Source organism: Chiloscyllium plagiosum, chromosome 3 (genome assembly GCF_004010195.1).
Source record: "Chiloscyllium plagiosum isolate BGI_BamShark_2017 chromosome 3, ASM401019v2, whole genome shotgun sequence".
Taxonomy (NCBI): domain Eukaryota; kingdom Metazoa; phylum Chordata; class Chondrichthyes; order Orectolobiformes; family Hemiscylliidae; genus Chiloscyllium; species Chiloscyllium plagiosum.
The window spans coordinates 134,206,183-134,229,152 of record NC_057712.1 but is presented as its reverse complement, the minus strand read 5'-3'; the positions used below and the strand labels follow the sequence as shown (position 1 = coordinate 134,229,152).

Below are 22,970 nucleotides of genomic sequence, written 5' to 3'. Positions count from 1 at the left end.
CATAAGAGGTACAGTTAGTAAGTTTGCAGATGACACCAAAATTGGAGGTGTAGTGGACAGCAAAGAAGGTTACCTCAGATTACAACAGGATCTTGACGAAATGGGCCAATGGGCTGAGAAGTGGCAGATGGAGTTTAATTCAGATAAATGCAAGGTGCTGCATTTTGGGAAAGCAAATCTTAGTAGGGCTTGTACACTTAATGGTAAGGTCCTAGGGAGTGTTGCTGAACAAAGAGACCTTGGAGTGCAGGTTCATAGCTCTTTGAAAGTGGAATCGCAGGTAGATAGGTTAGTGAAGAAGGCATTTGGTATGCCTCCCTTTATTGGTCAGAGTATTGAGTACAGGAGTTGGGAGGTCATGTTGTGGCTGTACAGGACATTGGTTAGGCCACTGTTGGAATATTGGAGGGATATGGGCCGGGTGCTGGCAGGTGGGACGAGATTGGTTTGGGATATCCGGTCGGCATGGACGGGTGGACCGAAGTGTCTGTTTCCATGTTGTACATCTTTATGATTCTATGATTCCAGGAAGATTATTAAAACTATCTTTGTGGCTATTTATTTTAAAATCAAGCCATGGCAACTTATTAGACTTTAGCCCCATTGGTTTCCCTTGTACTTTTTCTCAAGCTGTTGTTATTGTGATGTTTCTTCACCCACATTAGCCCCTTGATTATTTAGTATGAAAACTGATACAACGTATTTGTTCAACTTCTCTCCCACTTCCTGACTCTCCATTACTTTTTCTCCATCTTCATTTTCTAAGACTTTCACTTTGGCCACTATCTTCCAGCTTACATATGAAAGCAAAAGGCTGAAACGTTTGCAGTGATCTTCAGCCAGAAGTGCTGAGTGGATGATTTATCTTGGCCTTCTTCAGTGGATGGTCTACCTTCTCCAGTGGTCCCCAGCATCACAGATGACAGTCTTCAACCAATTTGATTCACTCCACATGATATCAAGGAATGACACTGGATACTGAAAAACCCTGACAATATTGCGGCCACAGAAGTGAAGGTTTGTGCTCCAAAACATGCCACTCCCCTAGCCAAACTGTTCCAGTATAGCTACAACACTGTCATCTACCCAACCTGGAAAATTGTCCAGGTATGTCCCGTACACAGAAAAACAGGACAAATCTAACCTGGCAAATTACCACCCTATCAGTCTACTCCATCCTGACTTGGAAATATATCACTGTTCCTTCAGTGTCGTTCTGTCAAAATCCTGGAATTCCTTCCAAAAGGGAATTGCGGGTCCACCTACAGCACAGGGACTGCAGCATTTCCAGAAGGAAGCTCACCACCAGGTTCTTAAGGGCAAGTAGGAGCGGGCAATAACTGCTGGCCAGCCAACGCAGCTCGTGTTGCACCCACCAATAAAAAGGAAATCTTGTTATAAATGTGCAGGGTGTTGATGAGTCTGTACCTGGAGAACTGCATCCAGTTTTGGTCTCTGTATCGAAAAAAATTACACTGGAATTGGAGGCAGTTCAAAAGAGAATCAGTAGGCTGATTATTGGGAAGAATGATTCGGAGATGCCGGTGTTGGACTGGGGTGTACAAAGTTAAAAATCACACAACACCAGGTTATAGTCCAACAGGTTTAATTGGAAGCACACTAGCTTTCGGAGCGACGCTCCTTCACCTGATGAAGGAGCATCGCTCCAAAAGCTAGTGTGCTTCCAATTAAACCTGTTGGACTATAACCTGGTGTTGTGTGATTTTTAACTATTGGGAAGAAGGCCTTGAGTGGATAGATGTTGAGAAAATGGTTCCACTAGTTGGGGAGTCTTGAACTGGGGCACTGTTAGAGAATAAAGAAACACCTACAACTGAGATATAAATAGATTTCTTCTCTTAAGAGGGTAGTGAACAATTGGAATTTTCCATCTCAGAGAGTTGAGGAAGCTAGATCACTGAAATCATTTGAAGATGGGTAAAATAATTTTTGATAAATCAGGGATTTGGGGCCTATAAAGAGCTGGCACCAAGTAGGAACTGAGGCTTGTGGAAGGTCAGCCATAATCTACAGAATGGAGGGGCAGACTTGAAGGCAAAGTGGCTTCCTCCTGCTGTTAGTTGCTACAGTCTTTAGACTTTAGACCACCAAGGAAGAAAAATTTGTACTTGTTTAGCACCTAACCATATCTCTGAGAAACATTCAAAAGTGTGTTTCTTTGAGCTAATGCAGTGACTCTAATGGATTACCATACTCTCTCGCATACATGTCAGAACAGTGACATGTTGGGTACTCATCAGAATCCATTCCCATCTGTGACAGTCATAGATTCTGTCTGCTACATCTACTCCTTCTGATGTCAGAGATATGTGTAACAGGTCTTTGGCCTGATGTACCCCACACCCACAATAGCTGACACATATTTAAGCACATTTCCTCACTGCTCTGAGCAATCCAGATTTCCTTTTGTCTTTCTGCATCTTCTTGCCCTTCATTCTCATTTTCCTCCTCTTCCTCTCCCTCAGAAAGTAGATCAGAGATTTGCTGCTGGAGTTCCAAGCTGATATTATTTTCTGCTAGGATGAGCGTCCGTAATGAGGTGGGATAATTCTCTACCATGTCCAGAAATATCTGAGAGGGACAAAACAAATTCAGAATTATTGATCTGGGAGGGAATCTCACTGTACTATTTTACAAAATAACAGCCCAAACTTATCATGAACAATACCCACTTCCATACAGCAATTTCAATGCCTCACTGAGTATGTCCCGCCAGACCTTATAGGTTAGAAGTTTTCAACCAGACCCTGGGAAGCATTGGGGATCAGAGTCAATAAAGCCAAGAACTATAGATGCTGGAAATCTGAAACTAAACAGAAATTGCTGGAGAAACTCTGCAGATCTGGCAGCATCTGTGGAGAGAAAACAGAGTGAATGTTTCAAATCCAGTGACCCTTCTTCAGAATAGTTCTGAATACCATAATTTGTCACTTAATTCCTGAGTTGAATTTCTGAAGTATGAATTTAAGTCAAAAACAGTAGCTAATTAGACTTCCTTCTTGTAACCATTGTAAAATGTAGATTTAGATTCTGTTGAATCTTTACTGGCACAAAAAATCCCATTGAGTTGAAATACTTCATTTGTTAAATCTCGATCAATGTCTTAAATTAATATAAAATGCTTAAATAATGCCCTTTCTAGTTCAAAGATGAACAGCATAGGAGCCAATCATTAAGCCATCATGCCTGTGTCTGATACTAAAAGGGTTAATGTTGAAGACTGCATTAAGATCCTCTTCATCTCGTGCCATCATGCTGGCTTGGCAGAACAGTGAAGGACCTTATGGATTGGTGACCTAAATCCACAGGTTTCCCCATACATCAGTAACAAAGATTACCTTATATAGTAACTTGTACCTGATTGCTAACATGCAATAAATTCTTGTTAGAAATGCCTCTGTGTCCATCAGATCTTGACTTGATCCTAGACTTTCTGGTCCAGAGGTGAGAATACTACCACTATACCATAGGACAAAGGTAAGCAATCATTCTTGTTAAAACTCAGTTAGTGGCAGCACTCTAGCCAACAGTTGACTGCTAGCAGTTGACATTCTGTACCAAATATGACTTTGTGATCAGTGGTAGGTACTGTTGACTCACACTACCAAGTAACAACTGTGAGATGTCAGTGGAACCAGGAACAACACTAAACATTTATAGCTTTAAAGACTTTATGGCTTTAAGAATATTCAGACAATTGCAGGGTGGCACAGTGGCTTAGTGGTTAACACTGCTGCCTCACAGCACCAGGGACCCAGGTTCGATTCCAGCATTGGGCGACTGTCTGCGTGGAGTTTGCACATTCTCCCTGTGTCTGCGTGGGTTTCCTCTGGGTGCTCCGGTTTCCTCCCACAGTCCAAAGATGCGCAGGTTAGGCGAATTGGCCATGCTAAATTACCCATAGTGTTCAGTGCATCACCTAGAGGGAAATGGGTCTGGGTGGGTTATTCTTCAGAGGGTCAGTGTGGACTGGTTGGGCCGAAGGGCCTGTTTCCTCACTGAAGGGAATCTAATCTAATTGCAGAAATCCAGGACATTGAATTAAAAGTAAACATCCGTTGCAACAGAGAATTGCCTTCCATGAAAGAAAGTCATGAGGTGCTCCAAATGATGATTATAGGGCCATTTTAATGGAGTGTAGGTATCACTGGTATGACTAGCATTTATTTTCATGCCCTGCCAATTCAGAAGGCAGTTGAGAGTGAACCATACATCGTCTGAAGGTCAGGAGTCATGTGTAGCACATGCGTAGCACATATGCTCAAAACGTCCACTCTCCTGCTCCTCAGATGCTACCTGACCTGCTGTGCTTTTTCAGTGCCACACGTTTTGACTAATGAGAGCAGGTCATAAATGAACTTTTGAAAAAAAAAAAATAGTTACCTGGTAAAATCAAACTACCTTTTCATTCCTGATTTTAGTGAATTTAAATTTCACCATCTGCTATGGTGGGCCTAGAGTTCTGACAGTACTACTCTGCCACTGCCCTCCTTGTTGAATTGCAGAGATGAGAAAAGATGTGGAGGTGCCAGTGTTGGACTGGGGTGGGCAAAGTCAGAAGAGTTAGAGTCCAACAGGTTTATTTGAAATCACAAGCTTTTAAAGCACTGCTCTTTTGTCAGGTGAAGGCAGAGAAGAGGGAAGAGTGACTGCCCTTGACATCAATATGATATTTGACCAAACAAAATATCAAAGAGCTTGAGAAAAACTGGAATGGGAATCAGTGGAAACAAAACCATACCCTTGGCCCAACCATCTTCAGCTGCTTCATTAATGACCACTATAAGGACTGAAATGGGGAGGTTTTCTGATGACTGCACAATGCTTACCACTATTCATGATGCCTTAGATACGATGCGGTCTGTGTCTATGCAGCAAGATATGAATAATATCTTGGCTTCAGCTGGTTAGTGGCAAGTGGCACTCGTGCTACATGACTACCAGGCAATGTCTGTGTCCAATAACAGACAATCTAACCACTATCTCCTGACCTTCAATGACATTACCATCACTGAATTCCCACACTATCAATAGGGCATACCATTGACCAGAAACTGAACTGAACAAGCATTATAAATACTGTAGCAGGTTAAAGGCTAGGACACCTGCAGCAAGTAACTTACTTGCTGTTATCTCTTCTCTTGAAATACATTCCACTTGCCTGGAGGAGTGCAGCTAATAACACTCATGAAGCTCAACACCAACCAGGACAAAACAGTCCTGTTGATTGACAGATCGTCAACCATCTTCACCATTCATCCCTTGGACCTTGTGCAGTGGCAATATACTCTACTGTCTATAAGTTGCACTGTTGTAAATCAACAAGGGTCCTTTATCTGCAACTTTCAACTACATGATCACTATCTTTTTGAAGTACAAGGGCAGAAAATATATGGGAACATCAGCTTATTAACTTGCAGCAAAGCTCTCAATCTGGTGATACTTACTGTAGACGGAGTAGTTGTGGATCAAACTGTTGTCCATTAAATATTACTTTCCATAACTGCAACTCATCATCTGCCCTGTCTTCCTTATTCTTTTTGAATTAAAGTTTAATTAATGTCTGCAGTCATACTTGTTTGTATATTCTTATTATTGTTTCAGTTAATGTTATTGCTTTAAGGTTCTTTAATTTAGATAAGAGAAGGGAAATGCTCACCAATTTCTAACTTTCATTCCTCTTACGTCACAAGCGGAATTGTTTTTAATCCACTGAACCCACAGAATCACTCCGCGCTCTCTTTAAACTTTCATTGCTTCCTCTAGGTTAACCGCAAACTCTGGCATGGTACTTACACTTTCTACAAATACTGGCAACACATGAACCTAATTCCAAACTTCAAATTCAATCCAAGTCACACTTTGGCTCAGTGTCCTCACATTGAATCTGCTGTGTGCACAGAATGTACCTCTTGATATCCCTGTAATCCTTCCAAACACCTTAGATTTGGGAAGTTTCATTAGGAAATCCATTTGTGCCAGTCAAAATATAGCAGCAAAAATATATAGAATTATCGGCAAAATATTCATGACAACTATTTAGCTACTGAATTGAAATAGAAACTGCTGGTATGATCCAAAAAGATTAAGTAACTGTATAGTTCAGTGTATGGAGTATTATGAAAACTTGAAGTGGATAAGTAACGAAGGTATGTCTGTGTCACCATTGGCATTATTTGCAAGCACCCAGCTGTCAGTGGAGAAGTTCCAACTGTTACTCCATGTTTCCACTGAGTAAAGGGCACCATGTAAAACTAAAAGGCATAATTCTGATTTAAATGATGCTTGATATTGTTGCTATGCATAGGGAAGAGGCTAGATTGGATAAACAGCTCATTTACAGCTTGCATACAAGTATTGAATAAATACAGGTGCCCGCATACCTGAGCTGACTGATTCGTAAGGCCTGTCCCCTCCAGATCCACCACTTCTAGGGTCCGACTAGAAGCCACAGCAACTGCTAACATCCCTGCAATGTGGTCACCTGCAGAAGAGTAAACACAGGCTAGAACCTGGGAATCAAGGGAAGAAATACCATTGATTGGATTTTGTAGTCAGTAGTGAAGTGATGCATTCACCATCAACTTCTTAGAAAGCTGCCCACAAAGGGCATAGTTTGAACTTGACAATTGCAAGTGTTTGTTTTCAGGTGTTCAGTATTAGTGATGTCATCATGCAGGCAAGCAGCCAATCACGTTGATACATTCTTACAGACAAATAAAGAAATTAAATCACTGAATTTTTCACTTTCCATTAAAGTAGTTGAGAATGTGTAATCAATGATTAGAACACACACATGGGTTTAAGGTAGAAAGTAAGGATCATCAGATCAGCCATTAACGCATTGATTGGTAGAACAGACTCAGTGGGCTGAATGGCCTACATGTGCCCCTACATATTATGACCTTATGGTCATGTAGCATTGAATGTTTTGTTAACAGAGGCCCAGAGTACTGAAGCAAGAACATTATGATAAACATAAATAGAACACTGGCGTAGCCTTAACTAGAGCACTGAGACAGTTTGGGGAACCATAGTTGAGGAAGGATGTTAAGGTACCAAACACAGTCTAGAAAATATTCATGAAAATAGTTCCATGAATGAGAAGCTTCAGTTACTTCCATAAGGCAGGAAATTGGCACTGTTTTCTTGGAGTAAAGAAGGTCAGGATGAGAGTTGGCAGATGCATTCAACATCATAAGGTAAGTAGATTGATTAGAGGGGAACAAGTCTTTCCCACTAGTAAAAGGATCAAGAGGGAGAAAGCACAGATTTAAGGCAATAAACAAAAGAAACAAGGAAAGCCTTTTCTTGTATCAAGTGGTTAGGATCTGAATGCAGTGCTGCAGAGTGCAAGGAGAGGGGGCAGGTTCAATAAAGGCATTTAACAGGGAATAGGATTGTTATCTGAAAAGAAAGAAGGTTCAGGGCTAATGGGAGAAGGCCAGGAAGTGAAATAAAGAAAATTATTCCTTTGAAAAGCCAATGTAAATACAAAGGGCTATATCTTTGTTTTCTGATCGGGAACAATTCTGTGAGGATGTATGTTACGGACCAGGCCAGACCCCCTCAAAGCATTTCCAGAAAGTAGCCCAGACCCTAACTTTGCTGGTTGTTTTAAGCAGGTGTATGTGGATATTCTAGGAGAGATGCAGCTGGTCAAACCATTTAGTTTTAAACAAAACAGAATTTATTTACAAGGTTAATGAATGAAATACAAACAAAAGAGAACAAAATACTGAATAACCTAACCTATCTGAAAACCCAGCAGATTATTCCAACTTAATGATGCTGTTCCAAATACTTGCAACAATCCCCATTAGCACCCCTTGGCATGAAAGGTAAAATCAACACAGGGTCTTACAGGCGAGAGAGAGCGAGATGGCAGCATGGAACACCTTTTTCCATGTAGCTATTCCCTGGACCAGCAGCCTCAAACTGAACTCACTGCTTTCAGTGAACAGCCAGACTGCTAAAAACCAAACCAGACAAAAGCTGACCTGGGAGAACTGGCCACTCTCCTTTCATTGTACAAGTGTTTTTTTTAAAACTTAAATGCCTTTGCCTGAGGCAGTTTCTGTTAGCTATAATCAAATTGGCCCTAAAACCCACCCAAAACCAGACTTTTCGGAATCGCTGTTTTTACGACCTCTCTGAAAGAAAGCCAAGGACTGCATAATCTTGTTAAAGGAGCATCATCATCATACTGTGTACGACTGAAATTCTTGATGGGATAAATTTGCTCAGATGATGCAACTTCTAGGCATGTAACCTTTTGAGGTAATGGAAGAGATCAGGACAGTAGAGAGAAATTATATTAGCACTGGGGATCAAGATGTAGAATCAGTCTGATTAGAAGTAACTAACAGCAAAGGAAATATGTCTTTGGCGTCAGTAATTTATGGATTCCCAACAGTAGTCTATGGTGGGCCAAAGCATAAACCAGGAATTATTGGGTTCTACAAAAAATATAGCAATAATCATGGACAATTTTAATATGCATTTTTTTTCTTTCCTTGTGGGACATGGGCATTGCTGGCTGGGCCAGCATGTATTGCCTATCCCTAGCTTCTCGAACCACTGCTGTTCATTGGCTGTAGGTTGACCCACAATGCCACTGGAGAAAGAATTTCAGGATTTTGACCCAGCAATAGTTAAAGACCAGAAATATATTTCCAAGACAGGTTAGCGAGTGTCTTGGAAAGTAAATTGCAGCTGGTGGTGTTGCCAATTATCTGCAGCCCTTGTCCTTCTAGATGGAAGTTGTCATGGATTTGGAAGATGCTGTTTGTGGAGGTCTGGTGAATTTCTTCAGTAGTGTTCATCAAGTGGGCTGCTTTGTCTTGGATGGTGTCAAACTTCTTGAGTATTGTTGGAAGTACTCTCATCCAAAGTACTCATGGGGAGTATTCCATCATACTGCTGACTTGTGCCTTGTAGATGATGGACAGGTGTTGGGGAGTCAGGAGGTGAGTCACCCGCTGCAATATTCCTAGTGTCTGACCTGCTCTTGTCGCCACTGTATTCATATGGTTAGTCCAGTTGAGTTTGTGGTCAATGATAACCTCCAGGATGTTGACACTGGGGGAAATCTGTGATGGTGATGCCATTGAATGTCAAAGGGCAATGGTTAGATTGTTTCCCATTGGAGACTATAGTTGCCTGGCATCTGTGTGATATGAATATTACTTGTGACTTTTCAGCCCAAGTTTGCATATTGTCCAGGTCTTGTTTGGACAAATGCATTTGGAATTGCATATTGACTGGATTATACAAAGTGGCAGGAGTAGCCTTGAGGGACCGTTCATTGGATGTATTTGAGATTGACACTTGGAGCAAAATGTTGTGGAACCAACCAGGGAGCAGGCTATTCTGGGTTTGGTATTGCGTAATGACCTCATAATAAAACAACCTCTACAGAGGAGTGATCATAGAATAAGAGAATTTCAAATTCAGTTTGAGGCAGAGACACTCACACCTCAGTAGAATTTCACTCTCTTCTAGTAGTAAAGGCGTCAGGTACTTACACTTGTCATGTCCATCTCTGATTCTGAAGACTTGACAACGCTTGGCAGAGAACTCGGTGTTCTGAACTCGGGTTCTGGCAGTTGTTCCAACTGTTCTGAGAGGGAGGCCATATTTTGCTCCACACCATTTGTGAAGACACAGCTTTCACATGGTCCACATGCTTGATTAGGACCCTTGCATCTACCCAAACATTATAAGTCACTGGTCAAGATCTTGTGTTGACCATGCCTATTACCCATACAGGGCCACTTCCGTGATTCTTACACCGTGCTTCATTCCCTATATTAAACTGGCTGTCTTACTTAACAGAACCTTGTGTCCGGCATTGGCATTCCAAAGGTCCAGGAAGATCAGACTTTACCTAGTGCATTGTCTTCTACCTATCAGCAACTCTGCAGTGCTTGGCATACTGGACAGTGTTCTAATTTGTGGTTATAAGCACTTAACATGAGAGCCCACAGCTGAATGCAGCCTGAAGCTATGGGCAACACTGCCTTGTCCTCTTTAAGCAGACAAAGTAGGAGTTTGTGATAATCACACATTTTCATGGAACTTACTGACTCCATATATGACCAACAAACCCTCCTTCTCTGTCTGGGTATGTTTCCATGCTGGATTAGCCAAAGTCCTGGATGCATACGCTATTGGGTATTGCCCTCCGTTGGACCACTCTGATGCCACAAGTGCATGTCAATACCAGATCTCCCATGGCATCATAGTGTGCCAACACCTTAGAGGATGATAGCTGTTTCTTTACTTCACTGAAAGCTAGGGCTTGTCTATGCAACCATTTGCAAGGCTGACCCTTTTTTTTACGAGTTGATACACAGGTGCAAGGATGGAGGCCAGATTATGTATGAACTTTCCATAATAATTTATCAGCCCAAGAAATGACCAAAGCTCCTGTACAGATGAGGGAGCCAGAGCACCTTTCATTGCCCTCACTTTATCTTCCAATGGATGTAACCCAGTCTTGTCAGCCTGGTAGCTCATTAGTCACTTGGGGGGAGGTGGTGGAACACACATTCTTCCTTTCTTAGGTGTAAGTCTGCTCTGGAAAAATGTCTTAGGATTTTTTCCAAGTTCTCTAAATGCTCCTTATTAGTTTATCCTGTTATCAGGACATCATCTAGGTGAACAACGACATGAGCTAGACCTTGCAAGATGTTCTCTACTGTTCACTGAAAAATTGAACCTGCTGACAATACCCCAAATGGCAGTGTCATATATTGGTACAAACCCTTATGGGTATTAATTATAGCAAGGTATTAATTATTCTGGGAACCCTGGTCTAAATGCAATTGCACAAAGTGTGGCTCACATCCAACTTTGTGAAGGATAAAGCAGTAATCAGCTGGAAAATATGATTTACTGTTTGTTTAAAATCCCCACAAAGAAGAAGCGACCTGTTGGGCTTCACAATTGGTATGATTGGTGCTCCCCATTCTGCAAGCTGGATTGGCTTGATGATTCCTTCGCTTTCGAGCCTTCACATTTGCCTGTAAGGTAAATGGCACTGGGCAGGCCTTGCAGAATCGAGGAGTTGCTTCCTGGTCAACATACAAAATGGCCTGGCTACTCCGCTACTCCCGACATCTTCCTGGAAGATTTCACTAGGACATCACACCGGCAGCCATTTTCTCAATGATAAAGGTTGAGCCAATATCGACAAATCTCTCCCAAAGAACTTTTCCCCATCAAGCTTGGGCCCAAGCCTTTCACTACAATCGCAGGGAACTGAACCAGCTGCTTTTCCTTTCAGACCGAAACTGAAGTTGTACCCTTAATCTGTAAAGGTTTCCATGTCTAGGTTCTCAGTCTAGGTGAGGTCTTGCACAAACTTAAGGGCTGGAATCTCCTGGCTCAATGGTTAGCACTGCTGCCTCACAGCAACAGTAGACCCAGGTTCAATTCCAGCCTTGGATGACTGTCTGTGTGGAGTTTGCACATTCTCCCGGTGTCTGTGTGGGTTTCCTCTGGGTGGTCCAGTTTCCTCCCACAGTCCAAAGACGTCCAGGTTAGGTGAATTGGCCACGCTAAATTGCCCATAGTGTTCAGGAATGTGCAGGTGAGGTGCATTAGTTAGGGGAATGGGTCTGGGTGGGTTATTTTTCAGAGGGCCAGTTGGGCCTAATGGCCTGTTTCCACACTGTAGGGATTCTATGACTCTCCCATGTTAGCATTTACTCTGTCAAACCCTTTAAGAATCAGATATGTTTCAATGATATCACCTCTCATTCTTCTTAATGCTAGTGAGTAGAGCCCTAACCTGTTTAGCCTTTGCTTGGAAGACAATCCTTCCATAGTAGGGATCATCCTAGTAAACCTTCTCTGAACTGCCTCCAATGAAATAGTAATTTCCTTTAAATAAGGGGACAAAGACTGTTCACAATACTCCAGATGTGATTTCACCAGCACCTCGAACAGTTGCAGTAAGACTTCCCTACTGTTATACTCCATACCTTAGAAATAAGGGCCAACATTCCTTTGGCCTTCCTGATTACCTGCTGCACTCGTGTGCTGGCTTTCCTGTCCATAAAAACTGGCCTGGGTCATCAACTAACAGCAAACCAGAGTCAGAAAAGGTGGATACATTTCAAAAGATATTTTTAAAAATAACTTCAAAATAATACTGAATTAATTTACATCTGTATCACATAGTCTCACCTAAAGGATTATAATCCAAGTTAAGGACACGAAGCTGAGAACTGTGGGCAACTGCAATTGCCAGGCGTGCCCAACCCTTCACTGTAATTGCAGGATTAGCACTCAGCGTTAGCTCTTTCAGACCTGAGAGAAAACAGAAGTTGAGTCAAAAAGAGTGATGTCATCACACAAGGCACAATATGTAAATAAATATGAATCAGAACACCGTACATATGAAACATGCAAATACAAAAGGTCCACCAAACCTGCTCTACGTTCTTATAGCATGACTTTTATACATCATCAGCCTCAGATGCACTCGCTAATCACTCATCCTGAGCCTGAAGTCAAGCAATTCCTTGAATGAGACAAGATACTTGAGAAAACCCTGGAACTGGCAAAAGTATGTGACTGATAGTGGTTGGGGACATATGGTATTTATGTTGATGATAGGGGGATTTCATGGTCTTCAGTACATACTTTTTAAAAAAATTGAATTCAAGTGCTATTATCTGCCATGCAGGATTTGAACCTAAGTCCCTGTACATTAGCTGAGTTTCCAAATTAATAGTCAAGTAACAATAGTATTAGATCATCACCTCTCCAGGGCTCTTCCTGGTATCAGAAATCCCTTAATCTGAAGAAGAGTAATCAGACCCAAACTGTTAACGTTATTTTGCCTCCATAGATGCTGTCAGATCTGCAGAGTTTTTCCAGCAATTCCTGATCAAGTAATACTGCTCCCAGATTTCTATGAAGTTGAAAGAGTTCAGTTTGTTGCTGATTCTGAATTTGATACGGCCTCTTGAATAAAGGCAAAATACTGTGGATGCTGGAAATCTGAAACCAACACTGAGAATGCTGTAGAAACTCACCAGGTCGGACAGCATTTATGGAGACAGAAATGTAGTTAGTGTTTCGAGTCTGGTATGACTCAATTCCAAAACTGAAAGACGTTGGAAAATAGGCCAACTTTTATACTTTCATATTGACAGAAGCAGAAGTGGAGGAAGAGGGCAGATGTTATGGAAGCTCTGTATAAAAAACAAAGGAGTTGTTGATTGAATAAATTCTTCCCTTTCTTGCCTTAATTTATATGTTTGTTACATCTCTTTTTCCCCAACTATTCAATTAAAGGTTCGCTAATGTAATGCTACTATTTAGAATAAGCAGTAGAGAGAAAACAAGGAATTATAGAAGAGTTAGCCCAACATCAGTGGTTGGGAAAATGCTAGAGTCCATTGTAATAGCAGAGCACCTGGAAAATGGTGACATGATTGGACAAAGTCAGCATGGATTTATGAAAGGAAAATCATGCTTTATAAATCTACTGGAGTTTTTTTCTGAAACGGTAATTAGTAGTGCTGATGAGGGAGAAGCCAGTGGATGTGGTTTACTTGGACTTCCATCAGCCTTTCGATAAGGTACTTTACAAAATTAAAATGCAAGGGATGGAGAACTAGTAGCCAAACAGAATAAACACGTCTGTTTTTGCCATGGCAGAAGTGGGTACTGCAGATGCTGGAGATTAGAGTCAAGGTCCTTCCACACCCCCAACGTCTGCATAAATCGCATTATCCACTGACATTTCCACCACCTCCAAACAGACCCCACCACCAGGGATATATTTCCCTCCCCACCCCTTTCCGCCTTCCACAAAGACCATTCCCTCCGCAACTACCTGGTCAGGTCCACGCCCTCCAACAACCCACCCTCCCATTCTGGCACCTTTCCCTGCCACCGCAGGAATTGCAAAATCTGTGCCCACATCTCCCCCCTCACCTCTGTCAAAGGTCCCAAAGGAGCCTTCCACATCCATCAAAGCTTCACCTGTGCTTCCACATATGTCATATACTGTATCTGTTGCTCCTGATGCGGGACACCTTCTCGCAGAGTGCTTCAGAGAACATCTCCGGGACACCCACACCAATCAACCCCACTGCCCCGTGGCCGAATATTTTAACTCCTCCTGCCACTCTGCCAAGGAGGTGTAGGTCCTGGGCCTCCCCCATCGCTGCTCCCTTACCACCTGACGCCTGGAGGAAGAACACCTCACTTCTGCCTCAGAACACTTCAACCCCATGGCATCAAAGTGGTCTTCACCAGTTTCCTCATTTCCCCTCCCCCCACCTTACCTCCGTTCCAACCTGCTCCTCGGATGCTGCCTGACCTGCTGTGCTTTTCCAGAACCACTCTAATCTTGACTGTTTTTCCCATGTCAGATGGTGATTAGCGTGGTACCGCAGGGATAGTGCTTGGACTCCAGCTGTTCACAACATATGTTAATGATGTTGATAGGGAACTAAATGTAATATCTTCAAGTTTGCAGATGACAAGCTGGGTGGGAGAGTAAACTGTGAGAAGGATGTACAGATACTTCAGTATGATTTGGACAAGATAAGTGAGGGGGCAAATGTATGGCAGGTGAAATATAATGGGGATAAATGTTAGGTTATCCACTTTTGTAGCAATAAATCGCAGATTATTAGTTGAATGGTGATGGGAAAGAGGAGGTGCAGCAAGACCTGAAAACAAGAATGCAAATTATGGAGAGGTGATGGCCTAGTGATATTATCACTGAATTATTAATGCAGGAACTCAGATAATGTTCTGGGGACCCAAGTTCAAATCCCGCCATGGCAGATAACGGACTCTGAATTAAAATAACAATATCTGGAATTAAGAATCTATTGATGACCTTGAAACCATTGTCGATTGTCAGGAGAAACAAAAAAGCCATCAGCTCACTTATGTGCTTCAGGGAAGGAAATCTGCTATCTTCACCTGGTCTGGTCTACATGTGACACCAGACTCACAGCAATGTGGTTGACTCTCGGTTGCCCTCGGTTGCACAGCAAGCCATTCAGTTGTACCAATTACTACGAAATTTCAACAAAGAAATGAAACCTGGCATTGACCTAGGCACTGGAAAAGATAATGGCAGAAACAGCCCTGTTGATCCTGCAAAATCCTGCTTATTAACAAAATTAGTGCCAAAATTAGGTGAGGTGTCTCACAGACTAGACAACCAACTGCCCTGATTTGTCATTCTCACGCAATCAGACCAGACAGGCAATGTCCCAAACACCATAATCACCATCTCTAGATATGCTCTGTTTCACAATCAGGACGGAGCCAGTAGACGTGGTGGGACAGTGGTATACAATCAAGAGGGAGCTGGGAGTCCTCAAGATTGACTCCATATCCCATGGAGTCTCATGGCTTCAGGTCAAAACAAGCAAGGAATCTTCCTGCTGAATACCACGTACCATCCTCCCTCAGCCATTGAATCAGTACTTCTCTATGTTAAACAACACTTGGAGGAAGCACTGAGGGTGGCAAGGGCATAAAATGTACTCCTGGTGTGGGATTTCAAAGTCCACAATCAAGAGTAGCTTGACAGCAGCACTACTGATCAAACTGGTACGGTCCTCAAGGACATTTCTGCTAGACTGGGCCTGCAGCCGTGGGTGAGGGAAGCAACAAGAGGAAAAAATATATTTGACCTCATCCTTACCAATCTGCCAGCTGCAGATGCATCTGCCCATGACAGTATCAGTAAGTATGACCATTGCATAGTCGAGGTGGAGACAAAATCCCGCCTTCACTTTGAGGATAACCTCCATCGTGTTGTATGGCACTATCATTGGCCTAAATGGGACAGACTTCGATCAGATCTAGGAACTCAAGACTGGGCATTCATGAGGCATTATGGGCCATCAAAAGCAGCAGAATTGTACTTCAACACAGTCTATAACCTTATAGCCTGGCATGTCTCCCACTCAACCATTATCATCAAGTCATGGGATCAACCTTGGTTCAATGGAGAGTATAGGAAGGCATGCCAGGTGCAGCACCAGGCACACCTGAAAATGAGGTGATAACCTGGTGAGTACTTACATGCCAGACAGTATGAACAACAAGTGATAGTCAGAACTAAATTACCCTAATGGATCAGATCTAAGCTCTGCAGTCCTACTACATTCAGTCATGAATAGTGGTGAGTGATTAAACAACTCATTAGAAGAGGAGGAGTTTCCACAACTATCTCCATCCTCAATGATGGGAGAGCCCAACACATCAGTGCTTTTGCAGCAATCTTCAGTCTGAAGTGCCGAGTGGATGATCCATCTTGGCCTCTTCCAGTGGTCCCTAGCATTATAGCTACCAGTCTTCAGCCAATTCACTCACTCCATGTGATATCAAAAAATGGTTGAAGGCATGGATACTGCAAGGGTCCTGACAACATTCTGGCAAAAGTAGTGAAGGTTTGTGCTCCAGAGCTTGTTGCTCCTCTAGCCAAGCTGTTCCAGTACAGTTACAACACTGGCATCTATCTGACAATGTGGAAAGTTGCCCAATTATGTCCTGTATGCAGAAAGGAGGACAAATCCAACCCGGCCAATTCCTATTAACGTCTATTCTCATTCTTCAGTAAAGTGATGGAATGACACAGCACTTGTTCAGCAGTAACCTACTCAGTGACTCCCAGATTGGGTTCCACCAGGATCACTCAGCTCCTGAGCTCATTACAGACTAACAGGCCGCCCATTTTCAATAACCTTTCCTTCATCATAAGGTCAGAAGTGGTGATGTTGTTGATGATTGCACAATGTTCAGTACCATTTACGAATCTTCAGGTTGTGAAGCAGTCCATGTTCAAATGGAACAAGACATGGGCATTATCCAGGCTTGATTTGATAAGTGGCCTCAAAAATGGTCATCTCCAATAAGAGACAATTAACCACCCCACCCTTGACATTCAATGATATTACCATCACTGAATCCCTCCACTAATGACATCCTGAGGTTACCATAGACCAGAAATTCAACTGGAATCACCACATAAACGCAGTGGTTGCAAGAGCGGTTTTGAAGCTTTGAATGCTGTGCTGAGTAACTCATCTTCTGATTCCCCAAAACCTGTCCATCATCTACAAGGCCCAAGTCAGGAGTGTGGTGTAATACACCCCAGGCCCAAAACACCCAAGAAGCTTGACACCATCTCAGACAAAGCAGTCTGCTTGATTGGCACCACATCCTCAAAGGCCGGCATTCCATTAGCTTTCTTGATTATTTCTGCTACTGTTTGTGGCATTTTAAAAATCTATGCAGCTGAACACTCATGTCTGTTTGGACATCCAATCTACTTAACTTCATACCACCTAGAAAGTACCTCTCTTCAGCCCAAAATGGAGTTTCTCACACCTGGTTACATTGAAATCTATCTGCCACAGTTTTGAGCATTCATCTAGTCTATCAATATCCCTTTGTAATTTTATGCTTTTGTCTACAGTGTCTACAATGCCACCTAACTTTGCATTGTCTTCAGATTTTGAAATATGACACCCTATGACATTTTCCAAATTGTTAAAATATAGTATGAATAATTGAGGCCCTAATACAGATCCCTGTGGGACACCACTAGTCACATCCTACCAGTATGAGTACCTACACATTATTCCTATTTTCTGTCACCTGCCACTCAACTAATTTCCCAGGCATGTTAATAATTTGTCTTCAATTGTATGGGCTTCTACCTTAATTAACAGTGTCTTGTGAGGGATTTAATCAAATGCCTCTGGGAGTCCATATAAACAACATCCATAAACATTTCTCTATCCAGTACCTTAGCTACTTCTTCAAAAAATTCAATGATCGTTGTTGGGCAAGACCTACTTATCATGATTCTATGCTGGTTCTCCCTGATTAACTGACCATTTTTGAGGTATTCAGTTACTCTGACCTTGATTATAGACTCCAACAATTTCCCCACCAAAGATACTGAGCTAACTAGTATATATTTCCCTGGTTTTCCTCATTTGTCCATCTTAAAATGCAGAGTGACACATGCAATTTTCCAATTAATTAATGCCTCTAAGCTTCAACTATTGGGACTTGCTAATTTTCTCCTTCTCTTGGGCCAATTTTGTTTTGTAAGGGAAGAATGCACCCTCTGCCTCACATCACCAAATTCCCCCAGTTGCCAAATGCATCTTCATGATAATTAATTTGTGATCTGCTTTGAGATTAATAATAGGATTCTATAATTTTACACACCTCCAGAGATTAGTCAAAGGGAAATTTGGGCAAGAAACTATCCCATAAATCTGCACAACCAAAGACTTTTCTCAAAACACTCAGCTCTAATGATGCTATCCCAGAATTCCTCATCATTAGAGAGTAGCCACAAGATCTTGGAACCAGTGGAAGTGTCCCTTTATACTACGCTTTCTAAGAATAGCTAATATAGATATTTAACGAGAGACCACATCATAAGGTAAATTTATCAGACAAACCACTGCATGTGCTGCCTAAGGTGTGTTAAGCCAAAAGTTTGGCCCTTATTTCTACAGCCTGATGGTGTTACTCAGAACAAATATTACATAAAACATATACCTGACTTTGCCCCGTCCGGCGGCAACATTCCACAGATGAGATTCATTCCTTCATCTCCCAGAATACAGTCTCCAAGATCCAGTGATATCAGGGAGGGATGCAGGGATAGGACAGGGTTCAGTATAGCCAGTCCAGAATCAGTTAGGGGAGTACCATGGAGACTATCAGAATGAAAAGGGCATGGGTTATCTGGCATAGCAAAAAAGCACAGGTAGCACAAAATTTATTTGCATACAATATCTGACAATGGAAGAATGTTATTATGGGAAAAAACCCCAGAAAATATAACAGCCAGAATCAAAGAGAAAAAAATTATTGAATTAGGGGAGGTATTGGAATTGTATAGGAAATGGAACTCTTTTCATGGGAGACAGTATAGAATCAGTGTAGGGACAAACGTAAGGTAACCCATGAAGAGCTCAAACCTGCCAACTTTGAACTTCAGCTTGATTTACAATACTTGAAAAACAGTGTAACCTGCTGTATAAAGGTGACAGGTCATCTAGCCAGAATTAAAAACAGACTGTAGAATCTTACATGGATCTGAATGGTGTGGACTATGGAGCGATTTGTGGTAGAATTGGATGAGAAGTCTAGTGAGGTCTACCTTGTATCGAGTGCACCTCACTCCATCTTGTATACTTTCGCTGAGTGGTGTTTCTAATTAGGCAATGGCGAGCTGCCAATTAAGGGGCATTTTATTTGTTAGATGCCTTTTCAATGCGGCAACTTGGCTCATCAATATTCAGCTTCCTATCTTACCAAACAAGCCAGACTTTCAGAAACCTTGACATGGAAATCGGAATTGGTACCTGTTGACATTAGCCAGCTACTAGCTGCGAAGTGTCTCCAGGTTGCTTAGGATCTCACAGCATCTCAGGACATGACCCATGGCACCAGCCACATGCACCTCTCATTCATGGACATTGGTTTCTGGCATTTGCCAATTGTACATGACCATCATTGTACCTCCTCGATCCATTTCCAGGCTGCTTTGAAAGCACAGATTTGCATTGCTATGTGATACCTGTTAGTGCCTTGATGATTTACCAAGAGCCATGACTGTTGATAATGTTTTATTGACATTCTCTTTTGTGCAGACACATAGGCTATGTGTTATGCTAATGAAGGGCTACTGCCTGAGATGTCGATTTTTCTGCTCCTCGGATGCTGCCTGACCTGCTGTGCTTTTCCAGCACCACTCTAACCTTAACTCTAATCTCCAGCATCTGCAGCCCTCACTTTCGCCTATGTGTTATGCTTGTCAGGAGGGATCTGACTGGATCGGGATGGGGGGAGAAAACATCTTGATGTACAGCACACTGAGCTATCAACCTAACATCGACAGCATCTGCCAGCTGCTGTGTGACAAATGCACTGCAAGGGTCTTCAAACAATTGGCCATGTTGGAAACTAGGTGGGGGCAGAGGTGTTAATCCTCAGTCCAGTCAAGGAGAGGGTGTCAAGCTGTTTGTCAGAGGATCCCAGTCAGGGATATATTTGGTGTGCAATCCAGAGTCTTGGTCATAGTCAGTCATCAGCTTGGGATGCTCAGGGAATGTGCTCGACTGAAGTTCAACAATGCTCCTTCCCAGGGTCACCACCAGAAGACAGGGACAGCAGTCAGGGGCCTGGTTAGGCATACGTAAGGGTTACTCACTGAAGTTGGCCGGAAGTCTGGAGCAGAGAGTTCTAGGTGTCTCTCCATCGATTGTTTGTAGGATGCAAGGGTGGGGGGGGGGGGGGGTTTCACAGCTAAAAAGAATGAGGAGTCAAGGCTCTGTTGGCGGTGGTGGTGGTGATGGGGGTGGGGTGGGGTTGGAGGTGTTAAGCACTTGTGGACCTTGGGAACAAGGATGGTGGCTGGGAGAATCTCAACAAGGGAATGCAGAATATCATATTAGGCTAAGCAAAGGAAGGTAAACGGACAGTGATCTCCACTGTGGAGCAAGGTGGGCAGTCAGGGATTCGGACACAGGGAGAACACTTAGAGGCAAAGTTCAATGTGATAGATCTCTACACTGAAGGGGGGCAGTTAGAATTGGACTGTCAGGATAGTGAAAGCTAAAAGAGTACCTAGTGACTAGGTAGCCTTCAGTAATGACAATATCCACTGCAAACTTACTGCCTTCACCTACTGTTCTCTACACGTGCAATGCAGCTGAAACATGGCTCAGACAATACCCAAGTTAGACTACGTCAGACAAAAACAGTGTCACTTTGACAGATGAAAGTGCAGGATCCATATCTGCTGGACATTAGGGCATTGAAGGGAGTATACAAAGTGTAGATTTGAATAATCCAAGCACATTTCATTTGCATATATCCAAGTCATGCAGAATGAACTTGCTTAGGTTTAGGCTCAAATGTTATTCAAAAGCAGACTGCACCATGTAATAATCTCCAGTTGGAGAAGCAAGGATTAATCAAGGAGGGTTATGTCTGACAGGTTTGATTAAGTTTGTTGAAGAGGTGATTAGATGTGTGGATGAGGATATTACAGTGGGTGTAGTCAATATGGATTTCAGTAAGAGTTTTGATGAGGTCTCACATGTGGAGTTTTGGTGAAAAGCTAAGAGCCCATGGCATCCAGTGAAGTTTGGCAAATTGGATGCAAAATTGGCTTTGTGGCAGGAGGCACCAAGTGATGATCAAAGATTTGTTTTCTGACTGGAAGTCTGTGTTCAGTGGTGCACCACTGGATTCAATGCTCCCTTCCTCTCTGTAATGTACATTAATGATCTAGATATGAAATGTAGAAATTTTAATCAGTAAATTCGCACATGACATGATAATTGGTGGCATGCAAATAGTGAGGAGGAAAGTTTTAAACTACAGGACAATATAGACAGGCTGGTCAGATGGTAAAATGGAATTGAATCCTGAAAAGTGTGTGGTAATGTGTTTTGAGACGCCTAATAAGGTAAAAGAATACACCATTAATGGTAGTACTCTGGGAAGTACAGAGGATCAGAAAGTCCTTGGGGTGATTGTCCACAGATTCCTGAAAGGACAAGTAGTTCAGTACCTCACTTTATTAGTTGAGATACTAAACACAATAGCAACAAGTGTATGACAAAGCTGAATGAAAGATGTGATTACATTAGAGGGGGACAAGGACGTTCAATGGGATGTTGTCTGGACTAGAGTGTTGCAGCTATGTAGAGAGATGAGATCTGATAAACCTAGAAGGCTGACAAGGGACCTGACTGAAGTGTACAAAATTATGATGGACATAGACTCGGTGGATAGGAGGAAACTTACCCCTTAGTAGACGGATCAATAACCAGGTGACAAAGAGTCAAGGTAAACATCAGGAAAGTTACAGAAGACTGAAGGAAGAATGTTTTTACCTTGCGGGAGATGGGCATGTGGAACTCACTGCCTGAAAGTGTGATATAGGCAAGAACTCTCACAACATTTAATACATATTTGGATGATTGCTTAAAGTCCCATAGCGTATAAGGCTAGGGGTCAAGTGTTGGAAAATGGACAAGATTTCACATAGATACTTGATGATTGGCTTGGACATGATTAGCCAAATAACCTCTTTCTGCTCTGTAAATCTTTACAACTTTATTTGGTGTTACCTGTAATTGTTTTAATCTCAGTATTTGCAATTTCTTGGTTCATACCTTATTTCCTTATCGCAAATAAAATAACTTTTAATCTGTTGAAATGAAAGTTTCATTGTTGGTCTACTTTAATTTGAATCATTACAAGTCAAGATGGGGAGATCGATTAGGAGAAGATCATTCAATGACATCATGATTGCCCTGGTTGTGCTGTCAGCTCCACTTTCCTGTTTAGCTTCCCATAATCTTTGACTCCCTCATCTATTGAAAAGCAGGTTCCAACTGTTGCCGGGACATTAACTGCCTCAACCTGTCTACTCCCCTCCCCCACTCCAATCTCTCACCCTTACAACGCGCAGCCCTCCACTCTCTCTTCTCCAATCCCAACCTCACCATCAAACCAGCAGATAAAGGGGGTGCAGGGGTAGTCTGGTTCACTGACCTCTACACCGCTGAAGCCAGACGCCAACTCGAAGACACCTACTCCTATCGTCCCCTCGACCATGACCCCACCCCCCCAACACCAAACCATCATCTCCCAGATCACACAGAACCTCATCACCTCAGGAGGTCTCCCACCCACAGCTTCCAACCTCATAGCCCGGGAACCCCGCACTGCCCGGTTCTACCTCCTTCCACAAGCCTGACCACCCTGGCCGACCCATTGTCTCAGCATGCTCCTGCCCCACTGAACTCATCTCCACCTACCTATTCCCCCAGTCCAGGAACTCCCCACATAAGTTCGAGACACCACCTCCATGCCCTCCACCTCCTCCAAGACTTCCGTTTCTCCGGCCCCCA

At 42.7% G+C, this 22,970-nt stretch overlaps 1 protein-coding gene across 2 annotated transcripts in view; it reads right to left on the bottom strand.

The window, feature by feature from the left end:
* The window catches only part of lrrc73 (leucine rich repeat containing 73), a 39,565-nt gene that overhangs the window by 5,497 nt on the left and 11,098 nt on the right, over positions 1–22,970 (bottom strand). Inside the window, exons 2-5 of one of the 2 annotated variants that reach the window (XM_043687372.1) lie at positions 18,595–18,755; positions 12,217–12,339; positions 6,405–6,505; positions 2,393–2,592 (exon numbers count right to left, since the gene is read on the bottom strand). In XM_043687372.1, the coding sequence (XP_043543307.1) occupies positions 2,393–2,592; positions 6,405–6,505; positions 12,217–12,339; positions 18,595–18,755 (585 nt within the window). The remainder of the gene's footprint in view (positions 1–2,392; positions 2,593–6,404; positions 6,506–12,216; positions 12,340–18,594; positions 18,756–22,970) is intronic. The other variant, XM_043687370.1, reaches the window with a different exon arrangement.